Here is a 27,663-nt window from a genome sequence, read left to right on the forward strand (position 1 = left end):
GCTGAATTAATTCCTCCCTCATAGGAACAACCACAAGTAGAATTTGTCACACAGTTCATTACCAAACTGTATCAGCCAGGCCCGGGGGGTGTAAGTGTGCCAATAAGTACATGGTAGCAGGACCCTCTTCATTTGAGTATGCTATTGTATCAGTGATTAGCATTTTGTTACTGAGGATGGTTAAATAAACCATTGATTCAATCAAATATGCAGCTGCTACACTCGATGAACATCCAGCTGTGCTCTGAGGCATTCTCCAAGTACATTCATGCTGACTTGTACAACAAAGCCAGCAAGAAGTACAATGCTTAATTCTGACAGCAGCATTACCCCAGATCAAAGTGGGTAACCCTTATCTAACACTACTGAAATCAGAAAATTAATATGAACACAGAAGTCTGTTCATTATTCCACTCAGTTTAGATTAAAAGCATATTTCAAACCAAAGAAAAATCAAATTGAATCCAATTACATTGGTACTATTCACCAATGTCGCCTGATGCCAAGCTGAAATCATCTTTCCTGCAGCATATCACGATTTAAAGAGAAACAAATATGGATTGTAAGAGTCAGGAATTGATTGTTTTCTTACCGAATTCTCAGTTCTGTTCATTCCTGAAGGCAAGTGCTTTTCTCTGTAGAGTTCACAAACTCCTGACATTTCAGGCCAGAATGCGGTCTTAAACATGATTTTGAGATTTCTTGGTAATTAAAAAATACCTGCTATAGACCAAGCTGAGTTCTCTATGAGAGGTGACACTGTCAATAAAGGAATCTTATTTATCTAACCCTAAAATATTACATTAAAAAATTGAACTAAGAAGATATATGGGTAATTAAATTAGCATATTGGATTGTAGCTCCAAGTTCAGTAATTAGCCTAAGATAAAATTCTACTTCTTTGCAGCTGGTCAGACTCCAGCAGGTACTGATGCCTGAGGTTACTGTTCCCCACATGATGGGCTTGGTATTTCCATTGTTAAACATCATGAGATTGCTTTCCATCCAGTTCTCCAGCCTGTTAGGTCCTTCTAAATAATTCACAGTCATCTGTTCTATCAGCCACTACTTCAAATTTTTGTGTCATCTGCAAACTTACTGAGGGAGCACTCCTTTTCATGATTCAAATCATAAATGAGTAAATTCAACAGCACTAAACTCTGTACTGAGACCTGTGATATATCATTAATGATTTGCCTCCAAATGGACTCTGCTGCTGATCACAACCCTCTGGGCCTGGGCACAGGGGCAGTTCTCAGTGCATCTCACTATCCCCTTATCTAACCTATCCTTCAGCTGCTTGTCTATGGTGAGGTTATGGAAAATGGTGTGAAAAGCTTTACAAAAGTCTAAGTAAACAACAACAGCTGCTCTCCTCTTACTGAGCAAGACATCCAGCTCATTGTGGAAGGCAGAGGCTGGTCATGCATGATTTTCACTTTATAAATTCCTGCTAATTACTCCCAATCATCCTCTTGTCCTTCATGTACTTGGAAGTGCCTTCTGGTGTGATTTCCCATGTCAGCTTCTCAGTGACTGGGCAAGGCTGAACGACCTATAGCTCTCCCATTCTTCTTTACTGCTCCTCTTGAGGATGGGACTTAAATTTGCTCTTCTCCAGTTTCCAGGAGGCTCTCCCAGCTGTCATGATCATTTAAAGACAATTGAGAGTGGCCTTGCAATGACATCAGCCATCTCCATCTAGCACTTATGGATGCAACCTGTCAGGCTTCACACACTTAAGTATATTCAGTTTGTCTGCAAGCTCCCTAAGCTGACCAAGATTGTCTACCTTGTTCCAGACTTTCCCTCTGGTCTCAGTGATATGGGATTCCTAAAAGCCAGTCCTACCAATAAAGACTGAGGCAAAGAAGGCAACAAGTACCACAGCCTTCTCCATGCCATTTGTCACAAGGTACCCTGCTCCATTCAGCAAGGGTAGGAGAGAGAGGCACCTTTATTTCCCAAGTCTTCCTTTAGCCATTATATAATTATAAAATGCTTTCCCATAATTGTAGAATGTTTCCCTTCTTCTAGCCCTTTACATCTGTAGGCAGATGCAATTCTAGATGGGCCTTTGCTTTCCTAACACTATCACTGCAAGATGAGAAAACAACTCTATACTCCATTTGGGTCATCTACTCCTGCTTCCACCTCTTCTCCACTTCCTGTTTGGGCTCAGTTAGGAGCTCCTTGCTCATCCACACAGGCCTCCTACCACCTGTACTTTACTTTCTACCTGTCAGGATGGACCTCTCATTAGATCTTCCATGCAGAGACAAAGTTTAACCCCCACCCCCCTGCCAAAAAAAAAATCTCTTCAACAGAAGTTAGTCAACTCAAATTTGAACTGTGCAGTGAATACTCTTCCAAAACAATGAAAAAAACCCCAAAGGTCCATTTCAATCATATTGATAAGAAACCAATTCCAAAATAACAATACATAACACTGTTCATTAAGTGCTTTCTTTCTGAACATCCTATAGATTTTTCCTAGTAATCTTCATTGTGCCAGCTGGTGTTTCAGTATAATCTCATTTTTCGTGCCTTAATTATATCTTATGGGTGCTTCTGCAACAGGCTTCGACTGACTCTTTAAAGGAACACAAAAAGTAGCTTTTAGAAGAAAGTAATTCTACAAAAACCATTAGAGTTGAGGCTCTACTGCTAGAAAATACGGTAGCTACTTAAATGCCTTAAGAAAAGAATCTTACTCATTAAATGTTGAATAAAAATAACTACAGTGCTTATGCCTCCAAGAGCTTTAAGTGATGGCTTTAAAATAACATAGTAAAGGCAAGATGAATCAGGATCCATGCAACTTTTATTTTAATAATTAGACAAATACAGGAAAATTTGCAATAATCTATCAAAACCATATCTTATCAAGAACTGGAAAGGTGTTTAAAAAACATTCACATTCAATTCAGTTATGTACAAACCAGTGTCTGTAAAAAAGAAAACAGCAAATGCTTTGAGTGTAAAAGAATTCCATTCTAGTTCATGTTTGAACATTTCCAATGACCAAGTTACCACTGAGATGCAATCACAGTGCAGACATGTTCCACAGTCTACTAAACTTGTTTCAACAGCATTGTCAGAAGTAATTTTTTAAAGAAAGTATTTTGATAAATTTTGTTGAATAGTACCATCCTCCCAAAATGTACTTCTACATATTTTATCCTTGGCCACACAAATGGCAGAAGAGTTGTCACCTACAGGTCCAGAGTAGATGAACCTGTATCTCTATAGGTAGATATATATCTACATATCCAAGAAGCACCCACCTCCCATGCCTGAAATAGCCTGTGTCTGCTTTTTATATTGAGGAGATCAGCCATTTTTAGTGCAGCACAGCCCTTTACTTTTTTTGGCTCAAAGAAGTCATTATCTACCCATCCAAAACTATCCTGAATATGTTGCAGAGTCACATTCTTACACCTTCAGGATGCACCTCACACAGATGACATTGAATTTGAATGTGACTGTAATAGCCATACACAGGTACAACAGCAACCTAAGCCTTTGCTGTAAAACCAACTTCCAGGGGTCTCTTTCTTTGCCCTGGATGAAATCCTTCAATAGAAGGGAAAAAAAAACCCCAAAACATAAAGAGACAAATGGAAGTGCCTGGATTTTAGGAAAACTATTACGCCTTCTCCTTTATATATTGAACTGGATCTTAGCCAAAGAAGACCTATTGATGTAAGTTGAATGGGGAGAGAAAGCTGCTGTGATAGCATACTTCAATTTTGAAGTATGAACAGTGGAAAAGCCACACAATAGTTACCAGTCAATCTGCCTGAGCACAGAAGGGATGAATCTACTCGGGTTACAGCATAGTTCTTTCAGAGTACAGTCTGATGTGCTGTCATTTACATACCAATCTAATAATAACAGAAACTCTCTCAAAAATGCAGACTACTTATGAGAAATCCTTCAGTTACAACAATCTAATCAAGATCAATCACAACCTCAAATTAGATCGGTGTTTCAAGACAAAGGAGAGGAAAGTAACACAACCTTCACACCTGTGTAGTAACAACTCAAATTCAAACAAACCCTATTGGCAACTGAACCTTATTTGGACCTATGTTCTGAGATAATCCTTAGCTGCAAGATCTCATCTGAAACATAAGCTACCATGATTTGGCCTGAGAGGACAAATCTAGAAAATCTCATCTGATTTTTGAAGGTGTAGTTTAACATATAGCTGCCTATAAAAGAAATTTCCCTTCTAAATTTATTTTGAGATTCAAACACAAACTTGAACAGCTTCTGTGAATACAAATGTTATAGTCTCCACCACTGTAACTCTACACTAGCTCAGAAATTAACACTTTGGAATAACGGAAGCAGCTCTGGGAAGTGGAAGACTGGCAATTTAGTGTTGGAAGGTTCTGAGCTCTTCCTTGGGCTGCACATCTAACACCCATTCAAGCATGTGAAAAGCCTTTTATACATTTCTCTTAATGGAGCTAATGCTCCCCTGCTGCATATTGGAGCAAAAAAAAAAAAAAAGAAATAAATGACTTCTGCATTTAAGTAACAACTCTTAACTGAGAGCCAGCTCAGATACACAAATGCCAGTGATGCCAATCTGCAACAGCAAACCTGTTCTATACAATGGAACTATAGCTGGGATGCCCAATAAAACACACAAAGGAATTTTCTTAGATACAATGCTGAGGAAAGGGACAAGTCACAATGGTAGAAAAACTCAAAGTGTTGTTAAAAAAAACTCCCAAACACAAAAACCAACCAAAAAATGACAACAGAAAATCCCTAAAACCCTCACCAACCAACCCATTTTAAGTCAGACTTCATTGCAACAAAATATCAAACAGTAATTTAAGCTAGAAAACACAAACAAGTTTGACTTGAAAAGTCACTGTAAGCAATTTTGATATAGTTGGTTTATTAATGCTATCCACAACAAATCAGCACACAAATGAGATGAATAAAGTACTCTAGATGAGACAAGACAATGTATTTTATGAAAATGTAAATGCTAACATTACAGTTAACAAGTCATACTGGAAAACACATACATTACCAAGGACAATCAAAGGAAGCCTTTCTTGGTTTTAAAGCAGATTTATACATCACAGCCTTTCTTTCTTGGGCAATGGTCGGTGAGCATTTCTGATGTTTCAGCCCTATGAATCCCTAGGTACTAAAACAAAACCCCCAGGAAAAAAAGGTAGCTAGTGTCAGGATTTGACAGTTGCTCTGCTTGGCAAGGACTCCAATATCAACACACAAGTAAAACAGAATGCCCATCCATTCCCTATGGTTCCCAAAAAACCTCATTACTTGTACACAGTAAGAATTCATGGCAGAACCAACTTCATCTCACTCATCTCATTGCCAAGCAATTATTCATAAATGAGTTCTTTCAAATGAAGAAGAAATCAGAGTTTAGAAGTATTAAGGTTTGAACAGACTCTTCTTATACGAAGCTCAGAATCTCCTATCTTCTTCTCAGTGATACTGAGTTGTCCTTCATTTTGCCAACTGCCAGTTCCTCATGAGAGAGGTAATTAAAGTGAAGAGGGTCACAAATTTTGCTCCTTAGTGACATTAAGCAATCTCTCATCTAACTTAAGCATCCTCACCAATAAAGATACTGCACAAAAAAAAAATCCTTGCCAGCCTGAGGCGTTAAGACAGCTGAGTGACCAATACTCAGGTCAACAGAACTCAAAACCACATTTTTGATCAAGAATTTCAGTGATGCAATAGAAGAGCTCCTAACAGCACTCTGATCTCTAGATCTGGCAAGCTAAACTCCATCTGGGATTGCTGCAAATGCCTACTTATTTCATAAGAATGCCAATAGAAGGAACATCCACCAGTGATGCAGTCTGTGCTGTTAATGACTATTTTCAAACGCAGGGTTTGAAATGGTGTTCTAGCAAAATGATTTGCAAGAGCACAAAGAATAAGTCCCAAAACTGCTTTTTAATGTAGTTCATTAACCTTTTAGAATGTAATATCCAAATAGGACCTTATGATCCTCTACTGCCAAATAATTAAGTCCAAGTTTAAGCAGCTACATAACTGGAGCAGGTGTAAAGAAGGTGCACTCCATGCTTGAGAATAGAAAGTATTAAAACTGAGAAGAGGCTCTTGTTCCAGTGTGGGGGAAAAAAAAAAGCTTTTAAATTTCCTAAATCAAACACACTCAGGCACAGAGGCTATGAAGTCATGGAGCACTCTTAGAGTGACAGTACTTTCTCCCTTTGTCAAATTGCTACAAAGTCCTTTCCCATTACACAGTCGGGACCCTCCTGTCAAAATATCACTGCTGAAGAAGTCCAGATTGGGCTCTCTCTCTTCGAGTGGTTTCAGGGACAAGTTCCATGTGATTTGTCAGCTTCCTCTGTGAACATCAAGGAAGTCCTGAGCACCCTTAGCGCTGTGAAAACAATCAGCCTGTGGTAAGACATCACATTGCTGGTGGAAGCATTAGCAAATTTCACACAGGTGGTCCTTACCAGAGATATGTATATCAGATGAGCTCTGATATAACAGCACCTGGCTTAGACTGGCCATCAGGAAGAAGCCACTTTCACACAGGAAAACTCATATGGTGCCCAGTGCAGCAGTTGTTTCAGAAAAAAAAGCAAATCAAAAACCACCATCGGAGGAAGTTGTAATGATTCTGCCTTGGAATCTTGAGTATTTGATTTCAGTCTCGCTTGAGAACTGAGGGAAAACCATTTTTCCTCCTCCCAGATTTGCTACAAATATCCATTTCAGCATCATGTCTGCTAGATATAAAACTGATGGAATGCTAGCTGGTCCATAAAGGGTTGCACCAAGTTATCTGTTGCAAAGTAAAAAACTAGACCGAAGGTTATGGAGATTGGAAGAGCTGGTAAGGCCTTCTTAAAGATGGCAAGAAGCAGAAGTGTAAGGCACAGACCCTGAGGGGAAGGGAAAAAAAAACAAAACACAAAAAAATTAGGGAGAAAATTAGAGAACTCTGACAAGCAAAAGACTACATAAAATATATACATGTATAAATATTAACTCTACAGGTTATGTTTTATGTCTTCTTAAACTAAAGGCTTTAGTGACAGATGTACAGCCAATGAAAAATCACAGCTAAAAGTCCTCACCACTTTTCTGTCTGGCCACTCAATAAACAAGATCAAAGACAAAATGCAGCAGTTACAACTTTGTCCTTTATGAATATTAGAAACGATCCCTATTATAATTTTACATAATACTCACAATTAATATGGCTACAAAACATGCTAAAGTTGTATTCCAGTCCCCACTTGCTGTTGCAGAGGCTTTGCCAACGAGGACACTGTAGAAAATGAAGTCTCCTAAACCAAGCTTTACTCCTCCTGCAAAGTAAACATATGGCAGCACTAAATATTAGTCTACTAATATAACACATCAGTAATTACCAAAGAATAATACATATTTACATTAACTATTAACAAGACTTGCTGAAAATAACATTTTATTTTCAAAATTAGTACCACTCCTGAATCAAGTGAAACTCCTGTGAAACAAGATGGCTTAGAAACACTACACTACTCAATTAATTCACTCTTTAATTAGAATTTGCCTATACTCCTGTTTTCCTGGACATATAAATGCAGTATATACAAACTCAGATACCTGTAATTTTATTTGTGGAGGGGTGCCTGCTTATGTTGTCTTGTCATATTCAACAGAAGACTGAAGAGCAATTCCTTTAAACTGGCTGATGGAGAAGAAATACAAATCCCTTGCAGATGATATATTATTTGCCAGTTAGAAACCTGTACACTGCAAAATATTCCACTGTCTTCCCAATTTTCCTGCAGAATTCTTATGCAGGTAGTTCTTAAAAGCACTTGTGTAAGTACAGAGCATATCAGAGGCAAAAACTTAACATACTTGGCACAAGATGGGAGATTTAGGAAAATTCATTCTCTCATTCTTTTATACAGTAATTGCCACCTTAACAACAACTCTAGAAGCACAATATTCAATCATTTCTGCAAGCACTCTAAGATTTCCTGAATGCCAGTTCACTTTCTGAGCTTTTAGTCCAAGATGTTAATTACGAAAGGCCAGCATCAGGTGACTAGCTGTTTTAATTTGGCCTATTGATTATTTTCCCACCTCACTACGGTCCAGCCCAATGCTCACTTTGGAATTTCAAGAAGAACTAAGAACATCAAGACATAGGTGGATATCTGATTAATTATGAAGGTGGGGGGAGAGGGGAATGGAAAAAGAAAAAAAAGGGAGAAAACGCATGAAAGAAAAAAGGCAACCCTAATGTCTTTCAACAGGCCTCCAATAAAATGCCTAGCATAGTGCATTCATGAAAAGCTCTTAAACACTAAAACATCCTTTAATTGCTAGAACAGACCTTGGATGCTCCAGACTTGTAGTAAACTAATGCTGGCTGACAAGTCATTACTACTCACTGCAGGATCATTACTACTCACTGCAGGAATACAAGATGGAGAAGATTATGAGCCTGACTAGACGAGAGTTTTAGTTAAAAAATTAACTGAAATAGCCGCTTTGCTAAAAGTTTTGGATCTTACCGTTATTTCTTTAAGCTCTGGAAATTAAAATGGATTTGCAGCATACTGAATTTGGACTTTTTGAGACAAAGTAAATTTTAAAACTTCTTAAACTAGAAGTTTTTGTATTTTTAAACAGAGGAGTACCTCTGATAATCAGAGGAAGCAGCTGCATCTGCTAAAATATGACAGCATCACACGGGGAGAGCAGTTTATTAGACAGGCACACCATAATTTATTTAGAGCTTTGCAAATCTAATAGCAAGCTTGAACTCCAACTGGAAATCATGACCCTGTTATAAGAGGTATCTGAATACTGATATAATACACTTTCCAAATATATTTCACCTTAGCAAGATGCTGGAGAAAACTAAGCAAGCCCATTGCATCCTGCATTCATTTCAGTCTCCAATCCAGTTTTAAACATTGCTTCCTATCAAGTGGATTACAGCAGTTGAATCTTGAGGCTTAAAAATCCTGGTAATTACTCCATTTACAGGGCCTAAAGTGCAAAAGAGGAGATACACAGCAGAACACTGCATGAAAAAGACAAAGCCTAATTCAACTGACCATGTAATGGTCTGAAAACAGCTTGTGCAACGTAAGTTTTGAGTCTGTGTATCAAGTTAAAGAGCAATTTGGCCAATGTTACTAACTCCTGCAACAAAACAAAATGCTACCAAAAAGCAACACCATTATTCCTGTGAGGCATATCAGTATTCAGATTGCTAACAGCTGATAGAATCCTGCATCTGTGCACTCAGGATGCCTGACTAACTTCAGGTTTAGTAAGCTTTTCAGACACAGCAGTCCATACTCACGTTCTTCAGGGTCTTCACTTGTTTGAGAGTTACTGGGAAGAGCCTGAACAGCAGCACGTGATTCAGGTGTTGATTCAATGGGTCCTATTCTGTTGTCCCTTTGTTGCTGCCATTCCTGACTAAAGCCACCATCATCTGCTTCAGCATCTTCATTCTGGGTTCGCCTTGCTGGAGCTCAAAGGAAGAAAGGCATTTAAGACTCCCCCAAAAATGTCTTCTAAAACATGAAAGTCTCTCCACATAAAAAGATCATAGAAGAACAAGATAGAAAGAGGTACTCCATAATACTTAGCAACATCTAACACGGGCACACACAACCACAAGATATCCTCACTTAGGATTTTAATATTTACTTAAATAATCAGCAGTCAATGTACATTCTGCAGTCACAGAACCTACATGTTGCACTCCAGTCTCAGTATTCAAGAATATACATAGGAAAGTGAAAGTTCTGTGATGATCTAACAAAGATCACAATTCAAGGAATAAACTCTCATTTAATATTTAATTAGCTTCTTTAGTTGACATTGACATCTTAATTTTCAAGTAAAATAGAAAACTACTGGAAGTTACATACACATGGATGCCTTCAAGCATGCTAAATTCAGAAACTGCACTCTGCTTTAGCAACACATATAAATATACAAACTCCAGGTTTTTAACACTATCTATATAGCCAAAAGCACTAGTCATGTTTCTAATACAAATATAAATGAGCTTGTATTATATCATCCCAATATGACAAGCAGTTGAGCTCAGTAAATAGTTTTATATTGAGTCATTTCAACACCAACACCCCAGATCCCAGAAAATTGAATGCAAGAACATTGAACTGCACAATAAGTAAACAATTTTTCAAGTCTTGACAGATTCATGATTCTTAATTAGGCCTCCATGCTTTCACTCTCCTACAGCACCCAGGACTCTCAAAAAACTAAAAGACAAATATCCATAAACATGTATTCCAAAAAAGTGACAAAGGTTTGTCAATGTAAAACTCACCTTGTTTATCGTAAGTGGAGTTTTTGGATTTCCGTTGGGCTTCTGGATCTTCCTCAGCCATGTTCACAAGCCATATCATTGTTGCTATCAAAAAAACCCAAAACACAACAGCATAGCTAATTGTATCTTCAAGTGTATTAAATTCTGAGATAGTGTTAGCATCACTCCATTATTTCTCATTTTTCACGGGTTTTTTTGATACTACTATCTTTTCCAACAGGCAATTTTACTTTCATTAAAGCACAATAGTATCTGGAATACAGCCAGTACCAGCAACAACACATTTAAAGAAACGGGTGAATAAAATTTTTATTTCTACTAGATTTTGAAAAAAACTGGCAACAGCTGTTGCCAGAAAATTACTTCTACATATGAGGCTCTATCTGAAAATCAGCAATTTCTTTACTTTTTTTTTCATTAGTAAGTTCTTTCATCTGCAAGTAAAAAGGTCTCTAAATTCAGAGGCAATATCTACATCAAAGTTAACTGTTCTCAGCCTTCACCATCACAAAAAATTCTCCAATCTGGAGGTAACCAAATGTTGTTACATATAAAAGGTATATTTTAATTCAAATTCTCAGTGTTACTCTCTCATCTCATAAAACAGAGTAACAGGCAGCTATACCACATTTTACCAATGTTGTGCAAGTGTGACAGATAAAGAAAATCCTCCCCTTTCTCCACTGTAAGCTTGTCCCTCAAGTAGTCAGTCTGCATCACACTTCCTGCTTCCAAATACAGGCCTGTGTGGAGCACCAGTAGCATAATGATTTATGATTAGCCTCTTTCACTGCCATCCATGTGACTACAACTAGCAATATGGAACTCCAGAAACAGTGGAATTAACTAATTGACACACAGGTCACAACAGCAAGTTTAATTCAATAGGTTATTTTTCACAACTGCAGGGATTAACCATTTACCAAAAAGGACCGTTCCAAGCCATTGAGAGAACAGTCACACAAACAAACAAACAAACCTCTTTCTAGTAATTTCTCCTATTTCTTATACTAAGATACAGGTTATTTAAGGACTGAAAGCTGGTAAATATTATCTGGAAATAATTGCTCCCTTTGAACAGGCTTAATTCACAGCCTAAGGACATAGCACTTTATCCAAAACAAGGTCTGTTACCATTCTTCCTGTTTGTATTTTGGAACAAAACATTGGCTGGTTTTTATCTTGAAATGTCTCAGTCAGATGATGTTCCACATTTTTCAGTCAACAGTAAAATGAAAACTGAGGCCCAAGTGAACAGACCAAGAATTCAGCTGAGAAGCATCTTATTAAAACCCAGAAAAATGAGAAGATTGCTTCAGATGAGGGGGTGATGGCAAGCTTAAAGAATTTAACAAAATGTACTTACAGGAGTAAATAAGTGCTGGAAAGAGAGTTTCATTTCTCTCTTGAGCTGTTTCAACTAACATACGAAGAGGACCTTTAGGACACAGGACAGCAATCAAATCTGAAAGGAAGAGCAAACAGATCTTACATCCCTGCAGAGATCGTTAACGATTTTTTCTATAACACTTGGAGAGACTTGAAGTAAGAAAATGCACCCTGAATACAGATTTCGAAGACAACCACTGGCCACAATTTAGTATCCTACAGCAATGCTTTTTAATATTCTCAGTTATGCAACCTATTTTACATATTACTGTAATTTGCATACAAATTTTAACATTATATTCCTCACTTATGATATTATGCAACTGCAAATGTACCTGTGCCTATTTGTTGACCTGTGAATAATTCAAGAAAGCTGCTCTTCAACTACCATCTTGGAAATACCCAAGTTTGCCTTCTGTTAGGAAAGGTTTTTGCAACCTAAGTTTAATGCTAAAAGAAATTTTAAGACAACAGGTGAGGCTTATTTAATTCCTATGAAGCAGGCATATTGGGATAGAGAGCTCTAACATTGCACTTTTTTTGCACTTGTCCACTCACCATATGTCTTTGAATTAATTTGAAACTAAATCTGACAGTGAAAGGGAACAGCTGACTTGTCAGGAGCTGTGTGCTGCTTGGAGCAGGCTTTCTGCACCTGAGCCAACTGCCCTGGCACCACTGCTGCTCCCACTCAAGTAAATAATTCTTGGTGTGGGGTGGCAGGCTTTGGAAACTTACATCCACTTTACTCAAAACAACTACATCATGGCCTTGGAACTTGATCTCAAGTAATTTTGTTTTGCTATCACTGAATAAAGGCTGAATGCTTGGAGCACTCAGATTTGTTCCAGTTATATGAAGGGTGGAAATGGGGCAGGGGGATGGGAAGATTTTCTTTGTGTGATTTGTGATCCATGAGGATACACACAAGGGACAATTTTCCTCTCCCTGAAGAAAGAGGACATTTAAGGAGTACACTGCTGTATCAGAGTTAATCAAATCTTATCAAGCCCTGCACTTATATCTGGACAGATTCTCAGTCTTTATTATGATCAGTGACTTTGAGAGTACACATTCAGCACACTTACGTGCTTCCAAAAAATTCAAATTAAGAGCACATCTTAACTCAGCTGTAATGTTTTAATTATGTCTAAGTAACTGAATTTTAGTCTTGCCTGGAAATTAAACCACTATTTAGAAGATACAGTGATCTTCCTACCAAGCACTCAGTGCCCCCTAAAGCTTGATGGAAAAACTACATCTAGGTTTCCCTCAGCCATCATTTTGAAAATGAGCAGTGTGTGACAACTACAATGAATTTAAAAAAAGCCAATGAAACATATCTCACAATCATATCCTTCTAAATATAAAATGACTTTGAGCAATGCAAACTGCTCTTAATCCTTTTTTCCTTCTTTCTCACTATATTATCAGGTATGGATCAGGTTGTTGTTTCTATGCCCACAAATTTGAGCAATTAATAGGTTGGGGAGTTCTATATTTGTATGGGACTATACAGAAACAAGATCCTAAATTCTCAATGTACAAGCGTTTCCAAAGATTTTTGGGGAAAATGAGAAGCTGAAAGTTCTCCACCTTCATATAAAATTTTTCAAAATGGGTCTCTCTCATCTCCACCTCTCTTGAATTACTTCAGTTCTCCTCCCCCAAGAATCTAGAGAGTCCAGGAAACATGAAGGAAGATGGGATCACACATCATCATACATTACATCCCTCAGCTGCAGGGAACTGATCTCAGTATAGGATCATGATCTTAATTATGAAACCTGTGATTATCTTATCTGCTACTTTGGATGATACACACACGTACGCCACTTGCTTTTTAAGGTCTAGTCAGACAAATGGAAAAGTCAGGGAATAAAAGAAATTCCCACCACAGGACCTGTTACTGTGCCTTGCTCCCAAACTTACCATACACTGAAATGACAGCCAGGATAAGCCACGCAGTCCATTCAGGAAGGTACTTAATGAACACCAAGGCCATGAGAGCACTTATCATAATGAGATATGCCTGCTGGAGACGAAGAGGACCCTTCCAATGGATACAGATCATTCCCACAACACCAAAGTTCCAGATCATGAGGGCCACCGTAATATAGTCCATGGCAACGTTATATGTCTTAAAAACCTCACTAAAAAAAAAAGGAAAATAATATAGACTGCATTTGCTTGAAACAATGGAAACAAATTAAAGATGCAAACTTCAGAATATCTTTTTAAAATTTTTTATATTCAATGTAATGGCATAAATTTAAAATTCCTTCTCTAGTTAGTACCCAACTATTCTTCACAATAGGATTAATTTTGCCAGTGTTTGCTTCACAACAACTCTTTTGCTCTTTTACAGATTTTCCTTAATGTCCTATTTCCTTCTCAATCAAAGCAGAAACTGATAGAAAAGGAATCAGCTGTTTTGATTACACTCATAACTTCTAAAAATCAGAATAATCAGAATTTGTGAGGTTATAATGGATCTTAAAGGTATGCAAAGATCTCCCTCTGCTTACATGCTACCTGTGGAATGCTTTGATAACTTCAAATATACATGTTTATTCTATTACTCTCCATAAATACTGATGTAAAAAGCTATTTTTTGGATGAACCATGTCCCTGACACACCAAATACTATAAACTAATTAAGAACCTCAGTAAGTAAAGCCAAAATAGACAAATGTCACCACCAAGTCACAGGTGATTTCCGCCAACTCAGGGAACAAACAGTTGTGATGGCTTTTTGCAGAATCTGCTGCTACCAACTCACCAAGCCACTAAGAACCCTGTAATGTGCATAATACTTTCCTCCAGAAAACTTGGCCTCTTCAGCTGTCAGTTCATCTTTGAGATGTTCAGTGTCAACAGGATGTCCCTTACCATCATCACATATAATTGGTCTACAAACTCCCCCACTCTCTGAATCTCTAGCAAAAGGAAACCAGCACTGATGTAAGGAAGGAGGGGCAGATGAAGAAATTGTCTTGTATTTTAAAAACCATGGTTAGGGTTAGAGAAACTACTGACCACAAAAGGCATCACAGATCACTTTCAGCAAAAATTAGTGACCAAAGGGAAGACCACATTCTCCTTCCAGAGACCAAATTAAAAATTAAATAAGCTTCTTCAAAGAGAAGTGTTTGTCATCAAGTGGCATAAAAATACCATAAACTGTATAATAATTTCATGACATAACTCTAGTTACAAACCCTGAGGAGGCTCCTCATTTTAGACAATACTGAGTATTTTGGCTGAATTTTTTTGTTGTCTGCACAAGGGCATGCTTCCAAATTTGAGAAGAAAAGCGCTGAATACATTTTGGTGAGATAGTAGATTCTTTCCAGCTGACTCTTTTCCACCACTTCCATGCAAACAGCCTTTGCATATACAGCTAACAATCAAAGCCAGGATGTAAACAACTGCCCTTGAGTCATATGTCAATGAAAAATTAAGTTATCAGAAGACATGCCAGCAGAACAAGCTCCTCCCAAGATATGCTTATTCTGATAAGCAAGATGTCCTTATTCTGGTGATGAGTGTGATGGACAGCTTCTGTACCTAATCAGATGCACTATAAACCCATACATCACTCCCTATTTTATGTGTACTCCATCAGCCTATATAAAACAAAAAAATTTATCACAATTGATTACTCCCCCTCTTATGATTCAAGGCCTAATTCTAAAATAAATACATACATAAAGTGGTACATGAAAAACAGCATATTAATGGTTTACTTCACTTACCCCAGGTAGATGAATGAGAAAAAGAAAAGCAGCAAAAGAGAAGAAATGATAAGCCAACCATGGATCACCTGAAGAAGATATCAATACAGATGTTTTTAGACCTTGTTCTTTTAAGTTTAGCATCTATTAAAGTACTTCAAAGGTTATTTTTCCTTTTGTTTAAAGCAAGAAAATGATTTAAAATACCTCTCTTTGATTGGTGCTACATTCATGTTTAGTCTATGCACATTGGTGTATTTCACTTTACACTTTTTTGAATTTTAAGTGCTTTGTGAACTTCCAGTAGATGTTCTTTAGCTCTACTGAGAACTACTATTTGTGTATTTTTAGACCACTTTGATACCAGTGGCGTTATAACATAGCAGAATCGTCCAGCATGAACACAGATGGAAAATATGATTCACTTTTGTGCTGCTCTGATTTCAAGTAATTTTCAGAATGCAGTTATAGAATTAAATGCTGGAACCCAAGAAAACCTTCAGTGCTTATCTGTTGTAATGTCATCAGTGAATGACTACGTAAGGTTTTATATATTCTCTACTAGTCATCTATAGACATAAATTCCAATTTTGATATGAGAGCAGACTTACACACCCAACAAGTCAATAAAGAACAGTGCAGTTCTTTATTGCTGTACTCAGCAGGGACACTCAAAGATTTAAACCTGGAAATAATAGGCACTTCGACTTTGCACTGACACTAGTGTACTCTTCTGGTATTTATTGTGCAAAGTGAAAAAAACACAATTGAAGACTCCTTTAACTCCACTAATCTCTTAACATCTCTTAACTGACAATGAACATATATTTGTCAAAGTCCCAGCACAGAATCTCTTTTATAAAACCTGACCCAGTATTACAAGCAGACAACCTGGCAGAAGCAATAACCTAGAAATCAAGGCTACATAAGGAATCCTGCTTGGAACAGACACAATCAGTGGAAAATTAACTGGCTAAATTTGCTATATATGTACACCAGATTAAAAAACTGTTAAAAAACTGTGCTCTCTCTTTGTCCTCTTCTTAAAGATGTGTAGTGGAATGCATCTTATTTTCTTAAAATACTTAGCAAAAGTTCTCATTTACTACACCATTTTCCAGATCACTAGTCTCTTTTCTCACAAGTGATTTTACCAAAGTACCTCTTGTAAGTTTTGCTCGCTCTTTTCCTAACAGGGTATCACAACACGATTTTAGACTTCTCATTAAAGAATCTTCATTCTTCATTTAACAACTTTGATGCTAATTGATTGCTGATACAAATTTGGCTTTACCTGCTACAACTTGAAAAAAATTTAAGGATGGACTGCAAGATGTAGAGAATTAAAATGAGCTACAGCAGTCAGACTTCGATTAGGCAGACTGAAACAATGAAGAACGCAGAGAATAAAAAATTAAAAATAAAAAGCTAATAAAATACAATCCGCTTCAAAGATGCTGCTCCTGGTTAGACTGAGGAGCTAGAATCAGGATCATGCTTAACATATCATGTACAAGACAACCACAGGAAACTAACAACAGTGAAGCTGAAGTAGTATTGCCTTTCTTCAAAAGAATTTTCAGATAAAATCTTGTAAGGAGAAGCAAATTATCACTATAATCATTATAAAATCACTATTATCATTATAAATTCCATTCCAAATAATCTGGACTACAATCTACATATATAACTGCATGTAAAATAGAACTCAATTGACTCAATTGTAGGTAACTACATTTCACAGCCCTCTGATATAGCAACATAGAAATACTCTGACAGGAAATTTAAAAATAAGTTAATTATTTAGTGTAATTAGCATAAAAATATAAAAAGGAAATTTCTGGTATCTAACAATTCTAGCTTTTATTAGAAGAATTATTTTTGTGAGGAAAATGTGCTGTGCTTTAAAAGGTTAAGAAGGATACCAGAAATGTGAACAGCTTAGTAAAAACTAGTTGTTGCCTTTAGCACCTGAGGAGAACCAAGTGGCTACTAAGGAACCTAGTTAAAGCATAATAGCTTTTTGACTTCATTAGAATGAAGAGAGTTGCCAGTTTAACAAGAGCACTTTGGCAGTTCAGATGTATACCACACTATGATAAAAGTGAAAGTCCATATGTTAAAAATCAGTATTCCACATGCATGCAGATTCAGGCAGAAATAATTTCTCCTGTCACTCCACAGATAATTTGCAAAGGGGTTTTACCCAGAGACATGAAGACCAAAACCACTGTTCCCTCTTGTAAATGAAATGAAGCAAACCTTTGAATCCCACTACATGTTTTACAACTGTGAAACAGATTCAAGGTCCTGGCTGCATACTGAGAAGTTTTATTTATTGTCAAAGGGATCATTAAGACCAAAACAAACCATGGACAACTCCTCCCATGCAGGTGGCACTGCAATTAATTATGCTAGGCCTGGGCTTGCCTAGATGACATCATTACATGATTGAAGCCTTTCACAAAGAGCCTTAGAGTCTCTGTGTCGGCTGTACAAATACTGCCTGGTGTGTAGAGCCACACACACACTGGTGGGAGACATCTGTACTGGGGACAGGGTGGGAGAGGGGAGCCCTCAAAATAGGACCAAGTCTGTCCTTTGTATTTCTTGACCATAGAAAGATTTCAGTGCATGAACATTTCAAAAGAATAGAAAGCAATGTCACCCTATTTCTGACAGAACAGATGGCAGTGATAGCACTGGGCCTTTGGCCTGCTTTGTGCCAAATGAACAGAAGCCACAAGACTGAAACAGTGAATTAAATCACCAATTCTGCTGCTTTCACTCACTCATCTTTGATAAGCCTTTATTATGCTCCATTCTCTAAACTCTGTACCAATAAATAACACTAGCACAACTACTCACCTTGTAGCACCTGTATTTGTAGAGGACAACCAGGAGGATGGTCATGACAATGATAACGCTGATCATGATGGCTGCATTAAGAATAGAATTCAGGGCTCTCTGTCCTACAGTCTCTGTCTCTTCTGTGAAAGGAGTGTAGATGCTAGAAAAACAAAAAGTCAACTGAAATGACACTGAATGCACATGTTTCTGGTATATAAGGCCAACATCAAACAAAACTGCTGTAATCTTTCCATTCAGAGCTGTAAAAGCACATCTGTTTTCTACTAAGGCAAAACTTGAAATGTGGCATAGTATCATATTAGGCAAACTTGAATTCCTTAGAAGACATGTCTACATTCTTAGAATACCACTGTTTTCTGCTTTGTAAAGCAGATAAAGCCCACAGTTGCCCACAGTTTGAGATGGCTACCCCCGTGCTGTGTGTCACTGCCACTCTCCCATGTGCTCACTCACTCATGTGCTGGCCAGTGCAGCTGAAATTTCACCTACAGATTCACCATGAAAAACTACCTTGTGATTTCAACAAAACAATGTATGGGCTCAACTCACTCTTTCCTAAAGAAATACATTCTCCTGGGTTAACTACTTCACTGTGGGGTGGGAAGGTGAGACAGAAATAAAACACCATAAGTAAAATCTCAAAAAACTTCTGAACAACAACTTCTAAAGTAAAGAAGAAATCTGTGTTTGATTGAAACCTTTTATGACATGCTTATATTATACAAACATTTTAAAGCCAAACACACTTTGAATCGTTTTGTCTAAATGTTTTCACAATGGAATATTTAGACTGATCTTCAAGGTCTGTTTCAACTCCTTAACATTGTGTGATTCTATGACTTGCTGCAGCCTCTGACAGGCTCAGATTTTTTCCTTTGTCCCCCTTCTCTCAAGTCAGCTTTCACTGGAATTGGGGGTATTTTTGGCAATATTTTACTAAAATCCCAAAAACTTCTACAGGAACATCTACAGGAAAGTTTCTGTAACTTCACCAAAGTGAACCTCTTGAAGTTATATTCCCCTTGCATTTGAATTTCTTTATCAAACAGCATGGGCACACCAGAACATGGCATATATGTTATTTCATTTACACTAGTAGTTTTGCTCCTTTTCCAAAACTCTTGTATTCTAGCATTGTACAAGTGAAATGGCTCTGGCTCAGGATGGAGTTTATTTTATAAATACCAGACAGCATGATAAAGGATTAAAATGAGGACTAGGATTTGAATCAAGCAGTAACAGCCAAGATATTAACCCCACTGGGCAGCAGACAAACAACAAATGTCAGTAGTACCACAAAGAGAAGAGTCTGGTTTCTGGAAGGAATAACACAAAACTATCTTTGGACTGGAGAAGGGGAAAATGGAAGCAAGAGGAAGTTCACTGCTTGAATCAGACTCCAAAAGAATTGGCAGTTTAAAGAAAATTATCTAAGTCCACTAAAAAGACGGGAAAATACTGATACATACAGCTGTCCATCCTTGCGTGTATAAAAGCTGACAGACTTGATAGTTGCAACAACAACCACCATGCAAAGCGTGACAGGCACAAACAGCATAATCACATGTTTTGCCCCATATTTCAGTGTTAGCTCTTCATCTTCTTCTTCATCTTGCTCCACCACCTGCTGAATGTTGTTTTGTGGCTGCCCATTAGTCTCAGACTCAGCATGGTCATTTCTTCTGCGTTCACTATTATCATGGCGTCGTCTTTCACTGTTGTCATTCTGCAAGACATAAAATCCAGTTTCCTCAGCAACTCTCCATAAACATGTGCTTGTACACTAAGCTAAAGATGACCCTGAGGAGGAAACATGTAAGATAATATTTACTGCCAAGAACACTTGCTACAGTGCAATTTAAACAGTAGCGATTCATTACATTACAGTTATTAAAAGAATGGGAGCACAGGGTCATGTTAAAAACATTTACATTAAAAACACCAACAGTCAAAAGTAAGCAGGTTGCACCAAAGAGCCTTTCCTTTAAACAGAATTTCAGAAGATGAATAATGGCATCTTTTCCTCTTGGTTCAAACTACAGTTGGTAAAAGGATGCATGACAATAGAATGCCTGTAACTTGACAAGAATAAACTGTATTGACCTTTAAGAATAATGCCAAACAGACATTTATGATTGCCTCTTCATGAAAATCACAAGAAAATCTCTACTTCTTTTACTGTGCTACTTCCACTACAGTATACTAAGTAGAATATACATGAAAATGGATTTTCATGAGGTATGGTGTTCTCACATGTTTATAAGAATGACAGAGAAATGGTGATCGAACTCAGGGAATTCTCAGTCTTTAGACTGCTATTTGATCCCAAAGTTTCAGCATGGTAAGTTAAGCATGCAGATTTTCTTCTTTCCCAAGGAAACTACTGCCACATCCTTTCACTGATATTGAAGAAATTCCACTACTCTTATCACAAATAGGAAAGAGTTTCCTGTCCTTCCTAATACTGAAACATGAAGGGTATAATACATGAAACACCAAGCGAATAATTCAAACACCAAGACAGTGGTAAACTTCCAGTGGAAGCAAAAGCACAGACTGGGTACATCACTATTAGTAAATAATAAAGCCTGCTCCAGGCTCCTTGTGTCACAAATCTTTTGCATCCTTTTTCAAGAAGCATCATAAGCAGGAGACATTCACCTTTTATGCATTGTGTGCACATACAGAGAACACAACAGGAGTGATCTATGCTTTACCTTTTCTGGACTACAAAGAAATAAAACCATTACCAGACACTCTAAACAATCATTAAAATGTGACAGCTGATTCAGACCACTTGCTTTTTAGTGTATTACCTTGCCCCAAATCAGTGTTGTACTGTTCAAAATCAAGAGGATTAATATAGGAGATAAAGCAAAAGTATTTTTGGTTCCTTACAAAATAATCTAATTTCTTCTGAATTACTTTCTGCAGAACAATTCTTTTTGACTAAGTGCACTAAAACCAGCATTAGATCAAAATGTACAATAAACTGAAGAATACCTTCTGCAATACCTTTAAAACACCACTCAGTTTTCATAAAATTGATCTGGATATAAGACAGGACACTGAAAATAACCTAATGATTTTTTCCTTAAGTATTTTTACTCAGGTAGTTTTTCCCTTAAATGTGCAATAAGTCTAATTACTTGATCTCAGTGTCATTTCCAAACATAACTGCTGACTTGCACCTCATTAATCTGCTGCAGTTTTTCAACAAATCAATAATAATTTTAGAGATTCTCTCTACAGAATTTTCCCAGCCCCACCCTCAGAAAAGAGAAGACAGTAAGTACACACTCAGAAACTCATAGTGGGGTTCTTAAAAGCACTTAAGTGATTAAGGAGCACAAGTCCCTGGACTTTGAACTGTAAATACTGACACTGCTAATGCCCTGGTTGAAGCTTTACAACTTCCCCAACTCATGAAAAATTCGCTTTTACAACGTAGTACAAAGTAACAATATGCACCAAATGCTCTGCATATTCCTTCCTTTTTTTGTGGTATCCTCATGATCAAGCTCAGCAGGATTTCAAGATCTGTCCTCTAAGAAAATCTGTTTAATTTTTCAATAAGGAAATGGAATGTAAGAGGAGAAAATACCCCAAACTAAAATTGTTTAAATTAAACAGTTAAAACTAGGACATAACCAGATTTTTAGTCATGGTTTTAACCCTAGTTTGAATTTAGTATCATTAACTTGAAATATGTCCTGAAAAAGATGCTGGGTTCAAAATTATTTCTTACTAAATGAAACATTTACTATAAATCACTTGGCATTCTGCATAAAGTCCTGACATACAATTACTGAAAGTCAGATAGAAATGGAAATATGGGAGAATGCAAATAAAGAGATCATGTATAATTAATCTGAAATGCTGGCTACAACTAGGCCTATTTCTGTACAGATTATAGCAGAAATGTAACATTTTTCACTTGGACAGTAAAATACTCAATTTCTCTCAGTCTACAAAAAGACAACAATAAACTTAACCATCTAAATAAACTACCTAAGATGATCATAAGTAACAATACAGTGGAGACGAACAGAGCCTTGCAACTCTGCACAAGTAAAGCAGACTGAGTACTTAGGTTTCTGCACACTTGCCACTTTTTCTCTGCTGTAATAACAGTCTTGAATGAGGGAGCACTTACCCCATCTCTGGAACAGAAATATATCAAAATAAATTTAAAATCTACAGCTTCACAGAGCAAACACAAAAACATCCAAAGGAAAAGCCTGATCAACTAGCACACCACTACAAAAGCCTGTTATATCAAACATGAAGAGAAAAACCGAAGACATTAGACCAATATGCGTCACTTTACTCCCTTCACTAGTTAGGAACAAAGATGCAATCAAAAAAGGCCCTTGCATACTAAAACACAGTGCATGAAAACTAGATCAGCATCAAGAGTTACACAAGTTATTCTCTCATTTGCACTTAATGCTAGAAAATAAGTTGTCCTTTTAGGCTACTCAGGTGTAGCTAAATGTGACATGCGCGTGCCCCACTGCTTAAAAGAACAAAGTGCACTTATATCCTACCTGATCAGTATTAAACAGAGCAGAGGCCATGGACTCTTGCTGAAGTGGAAGCAAAGGAACAGACTCTTCACTTTCCTCAGACATAGTTAAAAGTGAAAACTCTGAAGCTAAAAAGTCAGTAACACCTGTTGTAACACCGTAAGCAAATGTAAGTTATGAACTACGCGCTTTCAGGCGAATAAACAATATCAAAAGCAAATGATAGTGGTTTCTTTCCCTATCAGGAAAATAGTTAATAGTAAACCCAGACCAATGCCCCTGAACCAAGAGATTAAAATACAGCACATTTGACAAGAAGGTTCTAGCTATTAAATCCAGATTTATCCATCAGGAGCAGACCACCATGTCTGACCGTGAGCCTCACACACACCACTGCTGTTTAAAGGCCATTATGCAGTGGCACATATTGAAGACTGGGTTGAACTCTGTGTGTGACTAGAAGAAGAGATAGCAAATTATAGCACTTAGTGATTTCACATGCTGACTTGTTAGCCACAGAAGACAGTATACTAAAGCAGGAAAGAACTTTCGTAGGTGTGTACAAAAATAAAGTAGATGTGCAAAGGGAAGAAACATCATTATAACTTAGTATCCAAACTACAGTTACTTAAACATGGAAAGGAAAAGCACAAGTACCAGTTGTTGATCAGTACAGCCTGTTAGTGAGAAGAACATAGAATCCTTTGCTGGTAGGGAGCATCACCAAGTTATCTGTAAGGATGGTGTGCCCACAGCTTATCACTGAGCACTGCCTTTTTAATCTGGCAGAAGTGTTTAATAAAAATTAATCTCTCACCTGCCCAAGAGGGAAAGAAATTTATTCATTCCCTCTGAAGGAGAAAGGATGCAGTAGGAAAGTTCCCACTTTTCTGTCTTAATTTTTCAAATGTTTTCTATTTTTATTGATATAGCATGATACTTATCTGAGGATTTTTCAAAATTCTATTTAAACCACTGATTGTATAGAAGAGTTGAAACAGGAATCAGAACATTCTCTTGAATTACTGCTATAGACATGTCTACAAGTGGCCCAGCTTCACAAAAGCATTTCAGTGCCACAAGGAAACCAGACATTCAAGAGCTATGGCAGGAACAAAGAATGGTGTGACAAGTCTGAGACTGAGCACCACACCCAAGTAGATCATCTAAACCTGATTTTTTCCAAAATGCATATGGTACAATGGTATGGTTTTAGCAACAAGTATGTGCTTAGGTCTTTCAAAGCAATCATATAAAACTTCAGGTTTTGAGTTCCTCTTCCCTCAAAACCTCAAGAACCATGAGAGCAGCCTGAGAACTGTTCCTAAGTAAGACAAGACAGAGCTGTTCTTCCTGCATAGGAACAGTCTTCCAGCAATAGCAGTAATAAAACCCAGGCTTCAAGCTCTACCTAGACTGAAATTAACTCTGTGACTGAGAAACCTGTGAGCCAAGCAGATCACAGTCAGGTCAAGAGAGCTTGCTAAATACTGTAAATGTCAGTGTTTGATACCAGTGTTTGACCCTTTTTTTTTTTTTTTTCCTTGATGGTTTGGTCAGTCCAACACCCCTTTAAACTGGGGGAGGTCTTATCTATACATAAAAATGAGTCCAGAACATCAGATATTTTGCAGCATATTACTTATGGCACTGCTTATCACCACAACAGTTCAGAAAGATAAAATTAATCCCAACAAACTATCCATCCCCATTTAACTACTACCAGTACTAAAATTGTTTGTTACATACGGTGTTGCTGAGGTGAGTATCAGGGAAGTTTTCTGTCAGCTGCCCATGCTGAAACTGGGGTAAATGTGCAGACAGCTCTGTCATTGGGACAGTCCTCTGGGAATCACTTAGTTCCACACAAAATGGACCTTTCTTCTTCCAATGCTGAAAGGAAAGAGATGTGTAAAAAGCCTTTGCTCTTAACATGACCAGGTTTTCTCCCCCCTCCCTACTCAAATTTCTGGAGCTCACATATACCAAAGACAACAACTCTGTATCTAACCATGATACCAAACTGTATCACATCTAAGGGGTCATAACAGGGATTTTCCAGCACAAAAATAAGAGCCTCTACGTGTTATCAAATTAGTTCATCAGCTACAGAAATCAGTCAGCAACAAACTAGTAATTTAAACAGCTTTTCATTCCTTCTTGTGCAATAAATAAGAAGCATTGCACACTTGCTCAGAGCACAACTTCCATGTTTTATCTCAGCAGAGCACAATTGCTCCGAGTTGTTCTGTTTTGGATTACTGATAAATTCAACAGTAATTTTCAAGGATGACTGAGTTACACTTGATTATTTAAAACCTAGACAATCCTTAACACTGTGATGCTGCAAGAGTGACCTAGTGCTACACAAGACAGTATTTCAGCTGAGTCTCAAGAACTAACATGCATTCAGTTCCCTATATGCACCAGCTACATCTACATGCCACTTGTATGTAAAAGCTTTATATTTTCTTCTGTAAAGAAAGTCAGATGATAAAATTGTCCTATGTGAACTATATGCTCCATAACAGAAGAGAATAAAAGCAATATAAGGGAAAGAGGAAGTTTGACTGACCTAACTAAATTTCAGAACAGAACCCCATAATTTTAAGAGACAACAAGCAGGTCTAGATAAATCACAGGCTTGGTCACATACATAGATAAATAATGAATACACCTCAAGGGTGGAGTGCCAGTCCATCCAGTGGCTCTTGCTCCTACCTTGTGTGAATTCCAGCACTCATCAAAACTCTTTACACTAATTTTACTCACTAGAATGGAAGAAAACAAATCCAGGAAAAGTAAACAAGAATACTTTTCTGCTGCTTTAGTATATTCAGCTAATGTATTGAGAGATCTTGAAAAAAATCTTACAACAGAGAACACCACAAAGCAAAGCCTCTCACTTTTGGCAGCAGCAAGACACAAGTGCTGCAAGACAGCACCTTACTTAGGGAGCTAAGCCTATTTTCATAAACATAGCAGAAGCTGTTTCTCTATTTACAAATAAACATGCCTCTAACAAGACCAGGGCACAGTGCTAACTTCAGCAGCTAACAGTGAAGAGACAATAGGAAGCAACATCAATTTAACAAGTCTACTGGGACAATGCAAACTGGAAAAAGAAAGTGAATGTAGTATCCACTAGAATAACACCCTTCTACATTTGTCATTAAAAATAAGGTGCATCTAATTTAAGATATAATTTAAATGTCATATTAGATGAAAATAAATATTAATTACACTGGCCTTACTTTTACAATTTTACTCTAGTTCTTTGTTTGAGCTACAAAATAGAAACAATTGTTCTAAAGCTGCTATTAGTAGTAATTCTCAGTGACAGGGAAACCACAATGGAAAAGTTGAAAGTTGTCACCCAGATGTGGACTATCAGAATGAGATTTTTCACACTCAGCATGTTAAAACTCTAATTAAATTACCACAGAGAAAAACCAAATAACACCAACCAAAAAGTCCTACTTACAGACTGGTGAAGAAGGCCACTACAAATCCACCAAGGGAAAAAACCTCAGCCACTGATAAGCAAGAAGAATCAGAAGACAGGGAGGAGACGGAAGAATTGCAACAAAGATTGAATGACAGAGCTCAAAATCTACGGTTTGTTTAAACAGTTTCTTTTGAAAACTCAAGAGCTCAGAGAATGGATTCAGGACATCTTCTCAAAGAAATGTATTCTATATTTCTAAATAAATGAAATTTGTATTCGAAATGTAACTATGAATGAATTAAATCTATAAATGAACAGTGCATAAACGGACACAAACCAAAACTTTGCTTGTTTTACCTGAAAAGGGACTCGCCAAGACTCTTTTCTAATGAAGCTGTTAAATGTTAAAATAGCCTGTCTACAAAAGTTCCATCTTGCTTCCTTTGGCCTTCCTAGGTCAGAACAACAATTTACAACTGTCGCTGTCATGCGCTTACATACAGCCTAACAAACAGAGGCGACATGCAAGTAGTCAGAAGAGAAGGCACAGCTTGTATGGATCAGACAGACGCGGCGCGGTTAACCCGTGCTTTCCCCTCAACTGAGCAGCAAGAAGCAGCCGCCAGCGCTCTGGGGTCACCCCCGCCCTCAGCCCGAGCCGCAGCCCCGGCACGGCGGTCCCAGCCCCTGCGAGGCCTCCGCGGCGCTGAGGGCGCGGGTCAGACCCGGCCCGACCCCGCTGGGGGTCACCAGCTGCCCAGGCCCGGCGCAGCCGCACCGACCCCAGCGGGGACAGCGGGGGAGCGGCAGGACCCTCCCCGGCCCGTGGGCGTGTGCCGCTGGGCTCGCCCAAACACCGGGCCCGGCCCGCCCCCGCTGGCGCGGCGCGCCCGGCCCCCAGCGCCGCCCGGCCCGCCGAGCACCGCGCCCTACCCGCCCCGCCGGGACAGCACCGACCCCCGCGGACGGACGGACCTGAACGGCACCCCTTCCCCGCGCTCCGCCGCCGGCTCCTCGCCGCCCGCAGCCCGGCCCCGCTCGCTTCCGGCCCGCGCCCCGCCCTCCGCCGCCACCTCACTTCCGAGGGCTGAGGAGCGTCCCCGGCCCGGGGCAGCCGCACCGGCCCGGGGCAGCCGCACCCCGCCGCACCGGCCCGGGGCAGCCGCACCGGCCCGGGGCAGCCGCACCCCGCCGCACCGGCCCGGGGCAGCCGCACCGGCCCGGGGCAGCCGCACCCCGCCGCACCGGCCCGGGGCAGCCGCACCCCGCCGCACCGGCCCGGGGCTGCCGCACCCCGCCGCACCGGCCCGGGGCAGCCGCACC

At 38.6% G+C, this 27,663-nt stretch overlaps 1 protein-coding gene across 10 annotated transcripts; it reads right to left on the reverse strand.

Annotated features, from left to right (window-relative positions):
* Window positions 1-2,806: 2,806 nt before the first annotated feature.
* On the reverse strand, window positions 2,807-27,412 carry PSEN1 (presenilin 1). Of its 10 annotated transcripts, none has more exons than XM_079309619.1 (12): window positions 27,316-27,412; window positions 24,642-24,785; window positions 22,914-22,952; window positions 19,833-20,089; window positions 18,361-18,502; window positions 15,514-15,581; window positions 13,688-13,908; window positions 11,733-11,831; window positions 10,367-10,450; window positions 9,365-9,532; window positions 7,243-7,361; window positions 2,807-6,932 (listed from the first exon to the last, which is right to left on the reverse strand). In XM_079309619.1, exons 2-12 carry the CDS (start codon window positions 24,723-24,725, stop codon window positions 6,777-6,779), a joined length of 1,437 nt encoding a protein of 478 aa, XP_079165745.1. In that variant the 5' UTR covers window positions 24,726-24,785; window positions 27,316-27,412; the 3' UTR covers window positions 2,807-6,776. The 10 variants fall into 10 exon arrangements, with proteins under 10 accessions (XP_079165745.1, XP_079165744.1, XP_079165739.1 ...); XM_079309618.1 differs by having other exon boundaries at window positions 9,365-9,538; XM_079309613.1 differs by lacking the exon at window positions 27,316-27,412 and adding an exon at window positions 26,698-26,909 and having other exon boundaries at window positions 9,365-9,538.
* Between the last annotated feature and the right edge of the window lie 251 nt (window positions 27,413-27,663).

This window comes from Erithacus rubecula, assembly GCF_903797595.1.
Source record: "Erithacus rubecula genome assembly, chromosome: 6".
In the NCBI taxonomy this organism is placed as follows: domain Eukaryota; kingdom Metazoa; phylum Chordata; class Aves; order Passeriformes; family Muscicapidae; genus Erithacus; species Erithacus rubecula.

Bases quoted from the DNA above. Each gene is read 5' to 3' on its own strand.
- PSEN1 (XM_079309613.1), bottom strand. From the start codon at position 26,829: ATGACAGCGACAGTTGTAAATTGTTGTTCTGACCTAGGAAGGCCAAAG. The intron at 20,090-22,913 runs GTAGGATATAAG...TATGTCTTGCAG, and splicing joins CTCTGTTTAATACTGATCAG to AATGACAACAGTGAAAGACG. The intron at 7,362-9,364 runs GTGAGTATGGAC...TTTACTTTGCAG, and splicing joins AAGTGAAGACCCTGAAGAAC to GAGGAGTAAAGCTTGGTTTA.